At 38.7% G+C, this 18,011-nt stretch overlaps 2 protein-coding genes across 4 annotated transcripts; both read left to right on the forward strand.

The window, feature by feature from the left end:
• Positions 1–263: 263 nt before the first annotated feature.
• Positions 264–5,449, forward strand: LOC117820362 (protein FAM237A-like). Of its 3 annotated transcripts, XM_034694097.1 has the most exons (4): positions 264–283; positions 3,247–3,613; positions 3,807–3,856; positions 5,169–5,449. In XM_034694097.1, exons 1-4 carry the CDS (start codon positions 272–274, stop codon positions 5,226–5,228), a joined length of 489 nt encoding a protein of 162 aa, XP_034549988.1. In that variant the 5' UTR covers positions 264–271; the 3' UTR covers positions 5,229–5,449. The 3 variants fall into 3 exon arrangements, with proteins under 3 accessions (XP_034549988.1, XP_034549986.1, XP_034549987.1); XM_034694095.1 differs by lacking the exon at positions 3,807–3,856; XM_034694096.1 differs by lacking the exons at positions 264–283; positions 3,807–3,856 and adding an exon at positions 2,742–2,940.
• Positions 5,450–6,609: 1,160 nt separating this feature from the next.
• LOC117819834 (caspase-8-like) lies at positions 6,610–13,937 on the forward strand. Its single transcript, XM_034693323.1, has 13 exons — positions 6,610–6,720; positions 8,276–8,583; positions 8,850–8,955; positions 9,109–9,244; positions 10,567–10,640; positions 10,759–10,783; positions 11,346–11,365; positions 11,456–11,486; positions 11,593–11,673; positions 11,766–11,827; positions 12,102–12,222; positions 12,336–12,828; positions 13,225–13,937. The coding sequence occupies exons 2-13, from the start codon at positions 8,303–8,305 to the stop codon at positions 13,379–13,381; spliced, it is 1,587 nt and encodes a 528-aa protein (XP_034549214.1). The 5' UTR covers positions 6,610–6,720; positions 8,276–8,302; the 3' UTR covers positions 13,382–13,937.
• Positions 13,938–18,011: the final 4,074 nt, after the last annotated feature.

The raw sequence follows: 18,011 nt of genomic DNA on the forward strand, positions 1-18,011 counted from the left end.
ATTTTGGGGTCATTTGTATACACTTCTACAGACTCAACCTGTAGTCACTGTAGTAAATACCGCTGTGGATTACGCTGCACTCTCCTAGCGTGATGCCGTCATTTCGCGGGTAACATAATCAAAATGCATTGTGGGAGATGTAGTTTATGGTCAATGCTTCCGCTCTCACGGGCCACATAAAATGACGTGGCGGGCCACATTTGGACCCGGGCCTTGTGTTTGCCACATGTGCCTTAAACACTGAACTACCTGAAGATGTAGCTTGAGAGAGATGCTTATCAATGTTAGTTTCTAAAAGTTACATCATAAAATCAATACCACTATCCTATCTTTTCATTTAACATCAGGCTAAAAGTGACAACTCTTTTTGTCTCGGTGATTCCAGAAAGTCAACCACAATAGTCAATAGTACCTTTTTGAGAGGCAGGCTAGCTCTTTGATCCTCTTTCCAGGTTTAAGCTAGCTCCAAGCTAACTGTTAGCCCGCTGGCTAGTTGCTGTAACTTAAACTTCATTTGGCAGATTAATGCTTTATTGGTATTTTCTCACCAAACACTTATACATAATTTTGGGAAAGGTGCGAATGTGGCTTTGTGTCAAGAGTTACAGATTACATAAGCTTGACTAGGTGGTGAAGTGACTACAAAAAGTCATTTTGCTTGGCACATAACCCTTTGTTAAACTGCAACTTGCCTTTCTTATTCTTTTCTTTTCTGTTTGACCATGATTTAACACATCTTTATTTAGCTTTAAAGGTGCTGGTAGACAGATTTCACTAAGTCAGGCTGGCTTTTTAAACCCATATCAAGAGCCTAACTGTTAGCCCACCAGCTAGTTGCCGTTTCCAACTTAATGAATTTGCTACAGAAGCTACAGTCACATAACCCTTAGCAAAACCAATACTTTAATGTTTAAACTTGATGAATTGAAATGTATATTTTGAGGTTCTGGTATGTGGAATTATGTGCCTTTGAACAGAGCTGGCCTTTAAACCCTATATCCAATCTGTTGACACTGAGCTAACTGTTAGCAAACTGTTGTTTAATCCTCAACTGAATAAGTGGGCAGCGTGAAACTGAGTTGCTCAAAAATCTTAAACCTATTTTAAATGTATTTCACAAGAATAATGGTGTAGCTACTGAGGCTCCCGTTGTCAAATATATTTTTGGACCCTGCAACCGAGGAGGAGTTTAATTTTGTCCCAAACTAATAGTAACTACATATTTCAGAAGCTTGCTGGTTGTTGTAGGCTATTGCATTTATTACATTCATACTTGCATTGTGATTTAAGAAGTGTAATCACTCTTTTTCCAACAAAGCAGTTGTCAATCACCACAGGGTAGTAACTACAAACAACCTTAGCCCCCCCCCCCCTCGAGAAAAACAATCACTTGTAACTTAAATCTGAGAAACTTAATTCATACAACATAATCAAATAAATGTGTTTAATATTAATGTTAGAATTCAGATGTAATGTGTGAATGTTATCAAAGAAATGCACATGAATCAAAAGCAAAGACACTACACAACCATTTATGTAAGAGATACAAGATAGTGAGTTGTCTGTCATCGTCATGGGTGGGCAGCACATTGACAGGAAGCAGTGGGGTCTTGTCCACACACCTCAAGTGTAAGACAAAAGAAATCTTTGTGGATCCAACTTTCTGATGTTCTTTTATGACACAGCCACCAAACAATGATTCGCATTTATTGATAATAATTGGTGCTTCCAGCCTCTCTTCCTGTCTCAGAGCATCCTAACATCACATTTTGTGTTTAAATGTGGATATGAAAAAGGTATTCATTTAAAGTTATAATTTAGACCTTGCAGCGGAAATTGTCTTTAAGTCTCCTTCTTTGCATCATCAGAAAGATGAATGAGTGAGTAAGAAACTCACCAAGTCCATTTAGTGTTGGCCCCTCACTGTGCAAATAATTGCATTTGAGATCAGGCATGCCTGTGACATTTCAGTAAAAGCACATAAACGCAAGCACTCTGGAAAAACATTCAAGACTGAGCTTGTTTTTACAGACAGCAGAAACACCCAAGTTTCTCACATTGCTTTCATTTTCTTGACTTTTTCTTTTTTCATTGAAGAAATTATGAACCAATTAATAAAGAAATTAATCACATTAATTTTAAATTTAAAGGTACAAAAATGAATAAGGACCACACTGTGCAACCCTGTAAGTGGGCCTTTGCTTTATTGTGTTACAATGTACTCAAAAAATCTGAGCTTGTCCTTACACTGAGTTAAGCAAGTGCACAGACAAAAACTGTCTCTGGAGCGGCTAAGACCTGCTTATAAAAGCAAAAGTCAGCTTCTCTAGTTGGACAATATCCTTCCTTTTGTAGAGAACATGCATTTACAAACCAATTTACTCATATGTTCTTATTCTGGATATTTTATAGCAGGGAAGCTCCCACAGGTGGTTCTTTTCTGCAAACTATACTGATCATTTCTAAATCATTCGGTATTTTTTTGTCCACTCGAAAAAAGAGTAATTCAGTAGCAGTAGTTAGTCGCCCCCCCCCCCCCCCCCCCCCCCCCCCCACCAACACATTTTGCACCCTTGATTTGTACAATATATGAGAATTTAAATGAATAAAAGGACAGCAAGAGCTCATCAGACAACAAAAAAATCACAAATATAAAATGTAACTGCCAAGATTAATATCCATAAATGTTAGTAAGATATTTGCCTTAACCTGGTCAAAACTCACCCACAATATTGATAATGACAACAAAATGTTGTTAAAAATAAAACTTAAGCTACAAAAAGGTTGTAGGCCTACATCAAACAAACAGTATTGATTTGTCATTAACGTAAGAAGAAGTAGAGTCACTCAAAGGAGGCAGGCACTGACGTCAATTAGGACCCAACACATTTAAAAACTTCAATCACCACTACAGTCTTGTTAGTCGGCCAAGATTTAGTGGTAAGTACATTTCTACAGCAAAGAGGTGTTACTATTTATTTAAACTGCTCTCTAAATATTAGGTTATTAATGTTGGAATCTATTATTTAATTGTTAAATGTTGCCTATCCTGCATGTTTTAATTGACAAACCTGCCTGATTCTATTGCTAATTATTTCTAGTGATCACATTCTTAGCTTATCATCCGTAGGCCTATTATCTTTATAATTATTGAGCAACTAGATTAGCCTGGATTTATAGTCCAGTCAATTTCATTACTGCATAATCAATAGCAGAAACAGCTGACCTGTGTTGTTTCCTCTGCAGATGGCCTCAGTGCTCCTCAACATACACGTGGTCACAGTGTTTGTGCTGAGCTGCGCGCGTGCCGTCCCACTACAGGGCCAAAAGTCGCCTCAAGTGGACCCCTTAACGGTCCCCCGGGCGAACCCGCAGTGCTGGGACTCCTCCTCGGCTCTGCTGCTGGAGATGCGGTCCCCGAGGATCGCAGATACGGTCCCCGCCTTCTGGGACCTGATGGAGTTTCTCAGGGCTTCAGAGAACAGCAAACACACGGCGCTGTTCTGGGACCTGGCCCGAGTGTTCTGGGACCTTTACCTGGACTGCGTTCTGTCCAGGAGTCACGGCCTGGGGCGGAGACAGGTGACCGCGGTACATTCCCTCATCACTGACAGTAAGTGTCCAACTCACACTCTCACATGCAAACGTGAACACAGACATCTAACGGACAGGAGGGGATCATTTGAGACAATCTAAAATATCATCAAACATTTTGTATTCACCATCAATCATTATCATTATCAGCTACTTTTTAAGTCATCTTTGAATAAATAATATACCAATTATGGTAACATTTACTCTGACAGGTGCTTTTTTCCTGCAAACGATTTCTTCTTCTTTGAGGAATTATTTCATGGTAAGACTTGCAGATGAGATATACATTTGTTGAATGTTTTACAGACCAAACCTTATTTGTACCTTTTCATTTCCAGATGTCGAAAACAAATGTTTTTTGTTAAGATTGTAAAGCTGGTTGTCTTTGTGTATTATATTCAAATACCCCTTTTATGTGAATTCTCACATGTACAGATCCTCTACAACCCTTTATTGCAGTCTCTTAAATGTGTTTGGCTGATGCTCAGAAAAGTATTATATGTGCTGAAGTGAAACTATAGGGCTGAACATTTTGACACTACGTATTAGAATAATCAGTTTGAGTATTTGAATGAGTGTATACTTTAGTCAGCTCAGACCTTTTAAGTAAGTGGATATGAAGATTATTTTTTCTCCCATCTGTATTTAGTAAATAGTGACGACTCACATCAGCGACTTTTTTTCAAAATTTCAAAATGTCAAATAACTTTGCCTCAACTAAATTAACGCGAAGAGTATCAGTGATGAAAAGTAAGGGCATCAACTTTATTATTTAATTTGCTGGGTACCTATCAGTCAAATATTCTTACTTCTTAATGAATTACACTCTCTTATCACTGAAGTCACTGCTTTACATATTTTGTGGTAATACATAATTCAATCTACATATAGTTTATAAAGTAATATAGATGTATTAAAGCCGACTGAGAAATTCAAAAACTACTACTATTAAGAACACAAGGTGAAATAGCTTCCCTTTTTTTTAGCTGCAATACCTTGATGGACACAGACTTTTTTTTTTTTACAATTAAGGTCCTATAATGTATACTATTCTCAAATCAGCCATTCTGCATTATAAGTACTTACATTTTGAAGCTTGAAGTGACGAGGCTTGTGCTTATTTACTCCAGAAAATGTTAAATGCATGACATTTAAATGTAACATTATTTCTGCAGTGGTGTATTGCTGCTTTTAAATGGGCACAATATCTGTCCCTCCTCCCCCCATATGGATTTACTCCATTTAGCTTTTGCCTGAGTGGTGTATTACAGGCAAGGACAAAAAGGTTGCATTACTATTGATTACAGTGCAAAGCGCCATTGCCTTTAACAGTGGAGGCAGTAATATGCCGATGGAAGCTGAAATGAGATGAAGGGGATCTGACTTTCAAACAGGTTGTAATAGTATGTTGGGTTGCTTTTTTACTGTGGAATATGAGTAGTGGACAAGTATAATTAAGCAGTGTGTGCTTATTCCTTTGTGTGTGTGTGTGTGTGTGTGTGTGTGTGTGTGTGTGTGTGTGTGTGTGTGTGTGTGTGTGTGTGTGTGTGTGTGTGTGTGTGTGTCATTTTCAGAGTCCTTCAGATTCAACAGGTCAGGAGCGAAATCACAGGCGTGGCTCAGTGTCAGAGTGAGATGTAGAGGACACATCAAGACCATGAAGACCAAATCCAAAACAAACACGCACCATCATAAATAATAAAGAATATATCCAAATATATATTTTCCCCACTGAGAAACTCAGATATTTCACTTTAATTTTTTACTTTAGGTGACTGTCCTGAAAACAGCTGTACAACAACATGCGTGTATGTTTGTTTTTAACTCTAATAAATTTATGTATCATGGCTATAAATGGTATATTCTTCTATATCCACATAAAGTATCAGTCTCCAATTTTTAGAATCAGATTCATTGGCTATGTGTGCACATTTAAAGAATTTGGTTGTAGTTAAAAGTTGCTGTGTGTGTTTCTTAACGATATTTTACAGAAAAGACAAATACACATAGTGCTAACAACAAGGACTACCAATCTCAGGGTAAAAATACGAACTGCCTCTTGGATGCTTATGTCTCTATTGGTGCCTTCAACTGGGGTTGTGTTTACTATATTCACAAGAAAAGACTATATGAATGCCCCCCTCTTATGGCTTTCATAACATCATAAGTCAAATTTGTTTTCCGTTGGATATTTGGTGAAGAAATTGGCCACACTGCAACACATACAAGCTGTGTTACAGTAACCTTCCATAATATTTATTATTTATATTTATGTATATTTATTTATCTATAATTTGGGATGAGTTAAAAGGCTGACAGTAGATTTCTTTATTAGTGCCCTCAAATGTGACTTTGAAAAAACATCTTTTGGAAGTCCTTAAAGAATTAAGCTTAGAAGATTTATGCCACTTTGTCATGTTTTTTTTTTTAAGTCAAAAGGAATAACAACTGTTTAATACTTTAATGAAAGTAGGTTGTGAAGACAGAAAGGGTAAATGTTATTTATGTGTAAATGCACTGGCCACCCCTGCCTATGTCAGAGCCTCAGTTGGGCCACCCCAGTCAAAAGTTCTGGATAAGCCCCTGCATATAGGTCTCTGTCATTTGTTTTTTAGCTGGTGAATCAAACTTATTGAACGAGCTGTTCCAGCTTCTGGTGTCAAATCCCAGAATGTTTTTTGTTTGTTTTTGTTTTGTCAAAATCGTTTTTTCTTTCTTTTTTTTTAAGGTAATCACTTTTTTTTTATATATATACTTTTTTTTATTGAACATTTTTATAAAAAATACATTTACAAACATTACAGACGTGCACAAAAAATTACAGTACATAAACCATAATACATAAAAATCCCAGTGTGGTTGATATCCACAGGGTGCGCTTACTGCGTCACACAGGTAGGAGTCTCCAAGAGACGTGGTCCTACTTGCTCCTGAGCACGCGCCATGACATCTGTATTTTTTACTTTCGATTTGTAAGCTATTTTCTGGAAGTGACAGCTAAGGCTCCGCTGAGTTCGAGTTGTATTTTATCTGTAATCTTTAGTCATCTACAGCACCTCGAGTATGCTGAAGTGGACCTCAGATATCCTGCTCGGCCACACCAGGTGAAAACTCGTCCCATTCCAGGTAAAAATACACGACACAACCTGAAAGTTGATGAGTCAAGTTTACCGGTTCAAATCGTATTTTCAATTGAAATAGAAATTACAACATCTGTTTTTGTCTTTTGATCAGTGATTAAGGGGAGATGTTTAGTTTGTAACATGCTCAAGTTCAGACGCCTTTTCTTTTAGTGTCATTAACTTTGCTGGATTGTCCCCCCTTATGTAACTCCCTCTCCCAATTTATAACTTTTACCTGCTGTTGCTCATATAAACACACACAAACACGACGAGGTATCAAAACTTTGTGACCTTCAGTTTCCAAATGTGGACAAAAGTAAACAGTCTACAAAAGCTCTTCAAGCCATCCAGCATTATTTCTTATTTCCTGGAAGTCAAAGAAAGGTTCTTGACATCACGCTTAAGTGAAGAGAATCCAGATATCTGATTGAAAATGTCTTGTGTCTCATTTTTACACTGGCCCTGAAGGACAAAACTAATTTAAAAAAGATGAAACACTTTTACAAAGTTGGAGACAAATTTACAAACAATAGAACACTTTGACCATTTCTGAAACAAATTAACATTTAATTTTTAAGAAATGGGAATGTACCAAATACCAGAAGTGATCCAGAAGTGATCGAGTGAGGGATCATTTATGGCCCGTCTTAGCCCTACTCTACTCGACTTGACTTGCCTCTACTCAGTTTGTGTTGTGTTTCCACGGGCGCGGTACCTCGTGTCAGATACCAGTTTTTCGTACCTGCTCTGCTCTGATTCTAACCGAGCTGAGCCGATACTAAAAGGTGACGTCGACAGACTGCTAGCCACTGATTGGTCAATGTCGTCACTGAAGAGTCATGAGTGTGACGCTCAACAGGAATCAAACCCGCCATTTTTAAAAAACAACATCAGTACTGTACAATGTCTTGCCGCCTGCAGCCTTCTTTTGCTTTCCTCTCTCGCTCGGCCTGCGACAAAAAGCCACAGACCGAGCAGCAAGTACACCATTGCCTCCATGTCCTCCATTGTTTGTGATTGTTGTGTTTGTGTTGCGTTCAAAATGACGTGAATGCAGTTTCGTGCAGCTGTGTTATGACGACCCCGCCCACCATGAGTCGGTACTCGGGCTGATGGAATAGGTACACAAACCGAGTAGAGCTGAGTCGAGTCGAGTAGGGCTGGAACTGTGTAGTGGAAAAGGGCCATAAGTTTGTTTTGATGGAGAGAAACCAAACGGAGCGACATGGTTTACATATTATGACATCCTTGGGTCTCAGGTTGAGGTGTCAGACCTCAGATGAAAAAGCATCATGTCTCAGGAAAAGCTCTGTCATATCTCCACAAAACCTTCATCATGTGTCAGAATCCAGATGAATGTTAATTTGTTTCAGTAATGGCAAAAGTGTTCCGTCATTTGTAAAATTGTTTTCTTAAATGTAAATTTGTTTTGTTCTTGGTAAAAGTGTTTTGCTGATGTCATTTTGTTTTATAAAATGTAAAAATGTTTTCCAAAATGTAAATTTGTCTCCACCTTTGTAAAAGTGTTTCATCTTTTGTCAATTTGTTTTGTCCTTCAGGGCCACCGTACATTTTTAGTCCACAGAATGGATTTCCGGAAGCTGCTGTTAGATGTAGACCGGGCTCTGCGTAAAGATGAGGTGAAAGCTTTGGCGTTTCTTTGCTCAAATCTCTTGGGCCGAAGCTTGACCTCAGTGAAGTCGGCCAGTGTGCTCTTCTCTCACCTGACAGCTCAAGACCTCCTCTCTGCTGAGCAACCACACCTACTGAGGGAGCTTCTCCTCATCATTCAACAAACACGTCTGGTCCGTGACCTCGGCCTCACTGCAGAGACATGTACTACAGGGAACCACATCTCTCCGTACAGGTGCTGAATATTATCTTATGTACACAGAGCTTTATCAGTGTTGTGATGCAGAAAAATGACCTGCAGCATTTTGGATCAACCCAAAATACTTCAGAGACGTATTAAAGCAGCCTGGTAATATGGAATGCAATAACCCAACCAGCAGTAATGAATACCAAACTCGTTTTTCTGCATTTTTCTGCGATAGGACAAGCTTGTTTTGCCGGCGTTGTGATTGTCAAAAAAGTTTGTTGTTGAAATTGAATAGATATCATTTTGTTTTTCAGGAAGCTGCTCTACAGCCTGTCAGAAGACTTAACCGATGAGAACTTGAAAGATATGAAGTTCTTGTTGAATGGACAGCTTCCCCGCAAAAAACTGGAGGAGAATGTTGTGAGTGTATCTCTGCCGTGTCAGTGTGAGAAACATAGACATGAATCTATCAGTCAGTGCTAGAGTGAGTTAGATGTTATTTCATAGAGATGGCGGGACATCCTTCATCAGAGATCCAATTTATGATATTAACTGCATGTTTGGACTCCACAGACTACACTGGAGGTCTTTCAGGAGCTGGAGCAGATGGACCTCATAAATGAGAACGATCTAAACCTACTGGAGAAACTACTTCAATCATGCTGCCCTGTATTGGTAGAACGGATCAAGAAGTTTAAAGAACAACAAGGTAAGCTACCAAAACACAGCAAATATAACTTAAACTAACTAACTATAACAACAAACGAATACAGATTATTACTATGACAAACAATAGTGAAAAAATGTGAAGACAGGAAGTTGTGAGGTAAGTACAGCAATACAGGTAACCAGAGTCTGTGTAACATTAGTATGGTTAGTGTTTACTTTGATCATTTCCTTGGCCACTTGCTCTCGCCAAAATCACACCACTAGATCACCAAGTGGAGCAGGGGGTGACAGAGACGTTACACTTGTTTCATTTATACCTATCTATGTGTCAATCAATGTGTTTTTTATTGATTTTTACCTTTTAAAAAGATCTAATAATGACAAAGAGAACCATAGACGACTGAAAGGAAATTGAATTAATTAAAAGATGAACCCCAAACCAACAACAGATGCTTCACACAAATTTAAAATATATAAATATGTGTATTTCTAGGCGTATGCACAACATACTGGAAGGCCTCTAGATTTGTACCATGTACTATTTGTAAAAAGGCAAGATTCAAATAAAGATTCAAAGGTTTTTATTGTCAATTTTCACTGTATATACGAGACATACAGGAAAAACAAGATGCTGTTTCTCTCTTTCAGCTTTTAAATATCTAAAATTTAAATATAAAATACAATAAAATATAATAAAATACAGTTTTATAAAAACAGCCTATGTACACAGTGCAGGTAGTGCAGTGACAGAAACCAGCGGTTGTTCTTTTTTAGAAAGTTGCTAAGTTTTAACGTTGATCTTACTCAATCAAAATCTTTTATTCTGCTTTTATTGAGTCTGTTCTCACTTGTTCTATCTCCTGGTTTGGAAGCCTCAGTCTTAAAATCAAGAATAAGCTTGTGAAAATCCTCAAGCAGTGCTGCTGTAAGATTACTGGTGCCTCTTGTAATGACCTTCAGCACACTTATGTAGTGAGAGCCATCTCCAAGGCAAAGGCCATAGTTATGGACCCCCAGCATCCTTTACATAAGGAGTTTCAGATGCTGCCGTCAGGGAGAAGGTTCAGTCTTCCAGGTGCAGCACCAACAGATAGAAACTGTCTTTTATTCCGTCCACTGTTGGTTTCTTGAATAATCTGTAACCCCTGTGATTTATGTGTGGACAATGTGTGGATCTTGTGCAGGGTTGTGAGTGATGTATTGTGGGAACTACTGCAAAGTGAATTACCCCTCTGGGACAATAAAGTTAAACTCTACTCTACTCTACTCTACTCTACTCTACTTTATTAATGATGAGATCAAAGAATTGAGAAGCCGGGTAACATTTAGGTTAAAAACTACCTTTGTGTATTTTTCCAACAGTACCTCACAGCGGCCCTGTAGCTCAAGAAACCGGTCGACCCCGATCGATGTCTTACCCTCTTGAGCAAAACCAGGTATGTTCTTAAGTATTAATTTAATTTCATCTCTGTTATGATGAAAAATTATAACTTTTCACTGCAATCTTTTTTTCCCTGTGTTTTCATTTCTATTCCTGGGTCTTTCCATCCTGAGGGGGGGTTCTTAGATGGAATACCAGGTAAGCAGTCTATGCTGTGGGGGCATAATGAAGAAATGTTTAAAGATAATTTACACACAAACTCTCTACCTTTATTTTTTGGAATAATGTATGTCCCTCACTTGAGTAGGCAAATAAATCAACCTCAATGTGCTGTGTTTAATAACCAGGAAGTGTTATTTATTTTTAAATATTTTGGGGCCTTTACACCTTTATTTTTTGTATAGAGGAGAGGACAGTGGATAGTGTAGGAAACTGGGAGAGAGTGGGGGAATGACATGCGGGAAAGAGGCAGTGAGCTGGATTTGAGACCAGGCCGCCTGCTAAATGGGCGTGCAACTTAACCATGAGGCTAAGTCTGCGCCCAATAACCAGGAAGTATTTATGTGACATGTAAATTATTTCTAAAAGCTGAGGCCAAATTTTCCCTCTCATAGTTTTTCAGTCTCTTGTGTGTTAGCACTGCTATAACAACACTGCATCGACTCTTTATTAAACACACTCATTGTGTTTAAATTAAATGTGTTCTTTCAATAATTTTGTTGAACATCTTAACCCTTAAACCCATTTTCTTTTTCTGAAGCATCAGAACCCTTGGGACAGGTGAGAGCCTATGAATAAAAATACATATGACAAATAAATAAATAAATAAAATTCTGTGTTTAATCATCATTTCCTCCTTGCTGCACACAGTCTGCCATGAGTTCCTCTAACACCTCAGTAGGTGAGTTTTGACGTTGAAATGGGTTTCTATTCTCTAAGTGAAAACATTTTAAATAGGTAAAATGCAGTGCTGTGAATACATCTTTAGTCTTTTGTATCACATTCAGGTCGTTTTGATGTGCCTGATGCCCTGTCTCTGGCAATGAGCGGTCTGAGCACTACATCAAACAGCAGCCCCTCCCTGGAAGGTCTCACTCTCTCTGTATTATCTTTCGCTTAAACATGTTCATCATTCGGTAGAACTTGCCTAAAATCATTGTTGTTGTTTTTCATCCCACAGTGGGAACTAATGAGACAAACATGAACTACGACAAGCAGACGCCTCAAACTACAGACGCTGAGGTGTGTGACTTATTATTTGCACTACATACACCCTTTGTCTCTGAGAACGATAAGCCAGAGCAGCTAGTTAGAAATATATCAGAATTTATTATTTCAGTCTTATTTATATTGATTTTATCGCATTCTGCACTCATCAACCTAGGATGAGGCTTTGCTGTGTTTTTCAAGATTATTAGGCGATTGTAACATGTAGGGTGTAGCCAAAAAACACATTATCGTATTACAAGTGTGAAACAAAGGTGACAGTACTAAATGATAAACTGTATCTCCATAGGTTTTGGAATCTTATCCCATGACTGCAGAAAAGAGAGGCCTCTGTTTGATAATAAACAACTACGACTTCTCTAAATCCACAAAATTTCTCAAGAATCGAGAAGGGACCAAGGTGGATGAGGGTAAACTTATGTTTCATATGTTTTTGAAGTGTCAAATAAAATAAACGCATGTTTTTTATCCTTGCTCTGTCTGAACTGGTGCATGATATCACATTTGTCTGTGTGCTTCCCAGAGTCCCTCATCAAAGTGTTTAAGTGGCTTGGCTTTGAGATAGAGCTACAGAAGGACTGTAAAAGGGAGGAGATTCTGTCCTTGGTTCAGAAGCTCGGCCAAAGAGACCACAGTGACAAGCACTGTCTGGTGTGCTGCATCCTCAGCCACGGGGAGGAGGAGAGTGTGCTCGGGGTGGACGGACTCCCCGTCTATCTGAAGGATCTGAAGGAACCTTTCAATGGGTTAAAGTGTCTGTCCTTGGTTGATAAACCAAAGCTGTTTTTCATCCAGGCCTGTCAGGGCACCGACCATCAGAGCCCTGTGTACATTGAGGCTGATGGTCCTATGAGTGGATGTATTTCAAGTGATGCTCGTAGAGACTCCATCCCAACTGATGCAGATTTTCTCCTGGCAATGGCCACCGTTCCCCATCACGTGTCATACAGAGAGAGGATTAGTGGCACCTGGTTCATTCAGTCTTTGTGCCAAAATCTTGTCCAGATGGTGCCCAGGTTAGTGAAACAAAATCTCATTGGATGATGTAAACGTCAAGTGTTGGAAAGTAACCATGTAAATGTACTCTTTTATATGCAAACACAGTTTTGTGGTCCTTTGTAGGAACTTAGGCAAACTTCCAAACTAAAGTAACAGAAGTGTAATGACCCAATAATAAATAGTAAACACTAACAGAAACCTTTCAGCACAATGATTCTATTTACCTTTACATTCTGTTGCTAATACTTTCATACTGTGCTTAAATGGAGTTTTAAATGCAGGACTTTTAATGACTTTTGCTTCATTTCATGTTCTGAATACTTTGTCTAACCCCATTATTTCAAGTTATGCTGTGAACGTTTTATAGTCATAAAAATATTAAATGATATCTCATAGTAGTTTTTTTCTTGCAGGAGATTTGACCTTGTGTCTATCCTGACAAAGGTGAATGCAGATGTGAGCAAGAAGACTGACGAAACTGGTGAGAAAAAGCAGATGCCTCAACCTGCCTTCACACTCAGGAAGAAAGTGGTCTTCCCCTTACCCCCAGCTCCTCCTCCAAGCCTCTGACCCTGACTGATGCCAGTTTGAATGCCTCATCATTAATGTTTTGTATGGCAATCCTTGTTTACAGTTTGAAATCTGCTGGGTACAATTTTTGATAATACTTTTAAAGCAATAACTGAGCAAGTGGAATATGCTGATAAAGACCTGTGATGTCGTAAAAAGCTCAGGAAAAACTTTAAACCACACTCTGTTTAAATAATTGTCACATTATATTTCAAGATAAGATTATCCTTTATTAATCTCATCAGGGAAAAAAATTCTGTTTCTATAAGATGGCAATACTCAAAAAGTACTAACAAGGCCTGTGTGCTTCAGGGCCGGAACAAAATCATGCATTTTACATTGTAAATAGATCCATTTGAATTTTTAAAATTTTACAAGATGCACATTATTAGTTTGCATGTACTTGAAGAATTGGTTGTTGGACTGATGCAGTAAACCAAATACTCCTCAAACTCTTACCGTTGCTGTATCTGAATGTATTATTGTGATTGTGTAAAGTATTGTGCCTCTTTTCTCAGACAATGAAATAATAAATTTTTGAACCTTTCCCACATTATGAATTGACTACAAATTAGCATCATAGTTGTTTTTGATCTCCAGCAATAAAACTGTAGAAAAAAAACAACACAAGCATTCGTCACAGTATTAGATATATAAATGAAATAAAAAATCTGCTAAATTGTTGCCTTAACAACAATTTATGGACAAATAATTTAAGTATTAGTCCTACAACTTGTGTAATTAGTTAGATAGTAGATACTTTGCCGATGACTTTTTACAGTATTTCTCAATTGCTAAAACGCATTTCTTGACATCCACCACGCTTTTCTCAACACTACAAGCACAAAACCCAATTTTCAAACTACATTCACCAAACCTCTGACTCTTCCTGTAAAACCAAACAATGTTGTCAGATCATACCCCAAGTCAATCAGAATTAAAACAATACTGAGCAGTCATTACACACTACATCAAAACACTGAAATCACAATGATCAGGAAATGAAGCTGTAGAAATAATGTTTATTGTTCACAGTTCACGGCTTAATTAATTTAGCACCTGTATACAGTAAACATAAAGTCAAAACAAATATAAATGAGAAGAACATGGTATTTCATCAGAAGTCACTGTCCTTTGTCTTTCTCAATTTCGCTCCCCTCCTCTTCCTCCTCGACCACCTCTTACACGCACTCTTCCTCTGCCTCTCAGATTATTTCTGTCCATTGTACAACCTTCAACAACCAGCGCTCTCTGAACTGGCTTATATTGGTTTCCTCACATCATTAGCCACAAGTGTTAGTGGTGGGCGTATTGATTCTGTGGTATCGGTATATCGATATTTTCATGCTACTCATTTGAGTATCGATTACTCTAATAAAATATTGATACTAATTAATAAATGCGAAATAAAAGCGCATGTGTAACTTCTGATTCTTTCAGGGTAACTTACTCCAAAGTTTTGTACTGACAAATTCAGAGACATCATGATCACAGTGTCATTTTAACAGTAGTCATGGTAAAGAGGCTGTTTTAAGCTTTCCACTCAGAGAATTTAAATAGAGGTTGTTGATTATTTATTATTTATGTGTTTTTCTAAATTTATTTCATTGTTTAAAAAAAGGCCGGCAAAGGATTTGCATATTCAAGTTTTTACAGTTTTTCTCCATTGTTTACATATATTTTCTGAAAGCATGCCTCATACTCTCAGAACTCTACACACAAATCAAAGAACACACACAACGAGCAAAAACCCTCAATTCTCCTGCAAAATGAAACTTTATATTCAAAACAACGTTATTTCTTCTCTAAATGGTATTTTGTTTTCAAATGACACACACAAACCACCATATGAATAGACTATAGAGATTTTCTTCATGAAAATTGTGTCAAATGCAAAGAATTGTGTGTAGTGTTTTGAAAAAAGTGTGTTTTAGAACTGCAATTTGAGTGTAAAGCAGGAATTGTGCTTGTAGTTTAACAGAATTGGTTAAGGGGGTTGGTGCATGGGTTACATGTTGTGGTCATTGTGTCTCAAGTACCAATATTTGTGTGTAAACAATTGAGAAAAACTGTAAATTAACAGTATTTGTCATGGGACTTGTCTTTCAAGCGTTGCATTTTATTAAGAAAAAAAATAAGTCACTGAAAGTATCGGTATCGGGTATGGAATAAATTGCCAAAAAAGTAATCGATATCGTATCGAATCATAAAAGCATTGTATCGTCCAGCACTAACAAGTGTGAGTGGTTGTGTTTAAAGCTGGGGTTGGTAGTCTCAGAAAACTAGCATGAATTTGAATGTAGCATTTCCTCATGACTCCATCTAACCCCTCCGCCGCTGGCTTGCGACCATATGACGGTGACTGATTCAAAACCGGTCCTCACCAAAACATTATCATAATGAAAGTTAAAAACACAAACAAATTTGGCTATTGTTAGTACTCACAACTGTCATTCTAGCATTATCCAGTTGTACTGGTGACACCAGGAGAAAAGTTATAACACATATAATACTGTAACAGCCCTACTGTTTGTTAAACCTGTTCAGTGTAGATGTTCTTAATTCCTACAGTGTTGACAGTCAGTGAAGGCATCAGGAGAGGTGTAGAGTGTGTGAGCGGGAGAGAGGAGAGACAAGAGGAGAAGTTCTTCATTCATCAAAACATTGATTGTTGCTTTGTTGGTTGGCGTGGTCACAGCCGACAGTGACCGGTTAGTAAAACTCAACGTGTTCGCGAACCGGCTCGTCATCCCTACAGCGTCCGGACGGACGCTACAATACATATACATTTTCTGTAGGACTTACTAAATGTCATTAATTCTTTTGCTTGTCAGAGTCCCCGTGGTGAGAGCTTTTTAGACTCTGATCCGGACTACAGTCCTGGGTAAAGCACCTCATCAGGTCAGAGGGGACAGGCCTGAGGTCGAGCGAGAGGGGCAGTAAATAGAGTCAGGGGAAGCAGAGGCAGGGGACGAGGAGTACACGCCGGGGAAATGTACGCACAGGAGGCGGGCAGAACGGCAGGACGGGATTTGATTGGTTTAAAATTTTGGCTCCCAAAAACGGTGATTGGCTGGTGTTTTCCCAGGTTTACTCCGGCTGTAGATAGCAGGTTTTTTTGGCTCTTTTTTAAAAACACATCATGTATTGATTGCCATCACGACATAAAGATCATTTTAACCAGTATGACAAAAAGTGTATCTAAATCTGACTACCAACCCCAGCTTTAAGCTGTGACACCTGTGCTTCAAATGTATTTCACTTTTGCTACCTGTGCTTACCATTATGCAACACAACGGCATCACAGTGCAACATGTGTTTCAGTGAGTGAGAATGTGTTTGCAAGTTGTGTCTAACAGGTGAAAAGTGCTAATGGTTTTTCCAAAAGAGTGGCTGATTCAATACATGGGTTCAGACCAGGGCTCTAAATTAACACCCGCCAACCCGTCAACTGCGGGTGAAAAGTCATTTTGGCGGGTATTAAAAATAGCTCACGAGCCAGCTTGGCCGGTGATAAATGAAGCACTTTACCATCCATTTCTATGGGAACGCAACCGTCGAGGCTTCCGTACTTTGGAGGTGGGCGCGGTTTCATCTACAGTGTGTTGGAAAAACGATAGACGCCAGTACAAAAACAAATACAAGTAGCTACAAACAAGATGTAAACTGAATTAAACTTTTAGCGTTTGAAATAGGTAGGGTTTGTTTTTTTAGAAAGATGATTGATGACAGGATTTACCATGAAGACGATCGTTTTACTCCTGATTATTTTATTGAATGGATGGTGTGTGTGTGTGTGTGTCTGTCTGTGTGTGTCTGTGTGTGTGGTGTGTGTGTGTGTGTGTCTGTCTGTGTGTGTGTGTGTGTGTGTGTGTGTGTGTGTGTGTGTGTGTGTGTGTGTCTGTGTCTGTGTCTGTCTGTGTGTGTGTGTGTGTGTGACAGCTGACCATTTAAGAACGAAGAACATTCATTCACATGAGATCAAAACATGTGGGCACGTCTGGAGTTATTAATAATTAAAGTAACACTCCGGTTTGCCCCGTGCGTAATTGCGCAAAAGCCATTTCTTGCCAATGCTACTTGTAACAAAGCGACCAAAGTTGAAGTTGATTGAAAACAGTTGGTCGGTTAACCAGTGTGCGGTCTACGATATTGAATATTTTCCACCATCTGCATCAGACACAGGCGCAGGTTCGTCTGTGCCGCCTGCGCCCCGACACAGACCTAGTACGTGCTGCCGCTCCCCCCTTACAGTTTCAGGCCGGGGTCTCCAGCGCAGCTTGTTTTGAGAGCTGCCACATGTTGTTGTTTTTATAGCGATCTTTAGGTCTGACATTTTCCCCCTGCATGTAAATAATTATTTTTATTAAGGCCTCTAAAAGTTTCACATCACGGATCAATAAGTTTGTTTCTAATCGAAGGATTTTTCAATCAAATGTTTAAACTTCAGCTGGAGTTCAGATTTCAAACCCACTTTGTTGTTGACTGCTGCAGTGATTTCATCCAGACGTGTTTTTTTCTGATGGGAAAATGGAACTGATTCAGATGGAGGCTCTGAGTCAGAGTCCGAAGACAGTTCAGAGAGCTCTGACAATGTTTACATACTGTTCATATTCAAGCATTTCACAGT

The sequence above is a fragment of the Notolabrus celidotus genome, chromosome 10 (assembly GCF_009762535.1).
Source record: "Notolabrus celidotus isolate fNotCel1 chromosome 10, fNotCel1.pri, whole genome shotgun sequence".
Taxonomy (NCBI): Eukaryota; Metazoa; Chordata; class Actinopteri; order Labriformes; family Labridae; genus Notolabrus; species Notolabrus celidotus.

What these genes read in the sequence shown, in the direction of transcription:
- LOC117820362 (XM_034694095.1), top strand. An exon ending in ACATTCCCTCATCACTGACA is followed by an intron (nt 3,614 to 5,168) that starts GTAAGTGTCCAA and finishes TGTCATTTTCAG; the next exon opens with AGTCCTTCAGATTCAACAGG.
- LOC117819834 (XM_034693323.1), top strand. Translation starts at nt 8,303, where the DNA reads ATGGATTTCCGGAAGCTGCTGTTAGATGTAGACCGGGCTCTGCGTAAA. An exon ending in AACCACATCTCTCCGTACAG is followed by an intron (nt 8,584 to 8,849) that starts GTGCTGAATATT and finishes TTTGTTTTTCAG; the next exon opens with GAAGCTGCTCTACAGCCTGT. An exon ending in CAGCAGCCCCTCCCTGGAAG is followed by an intron (nt 11,674 to 11,765) that starts GTCTCACTCTCT and finishes TTCATCCCACAG; the next exon opens with TGGGAACTAATGAGACAAAC.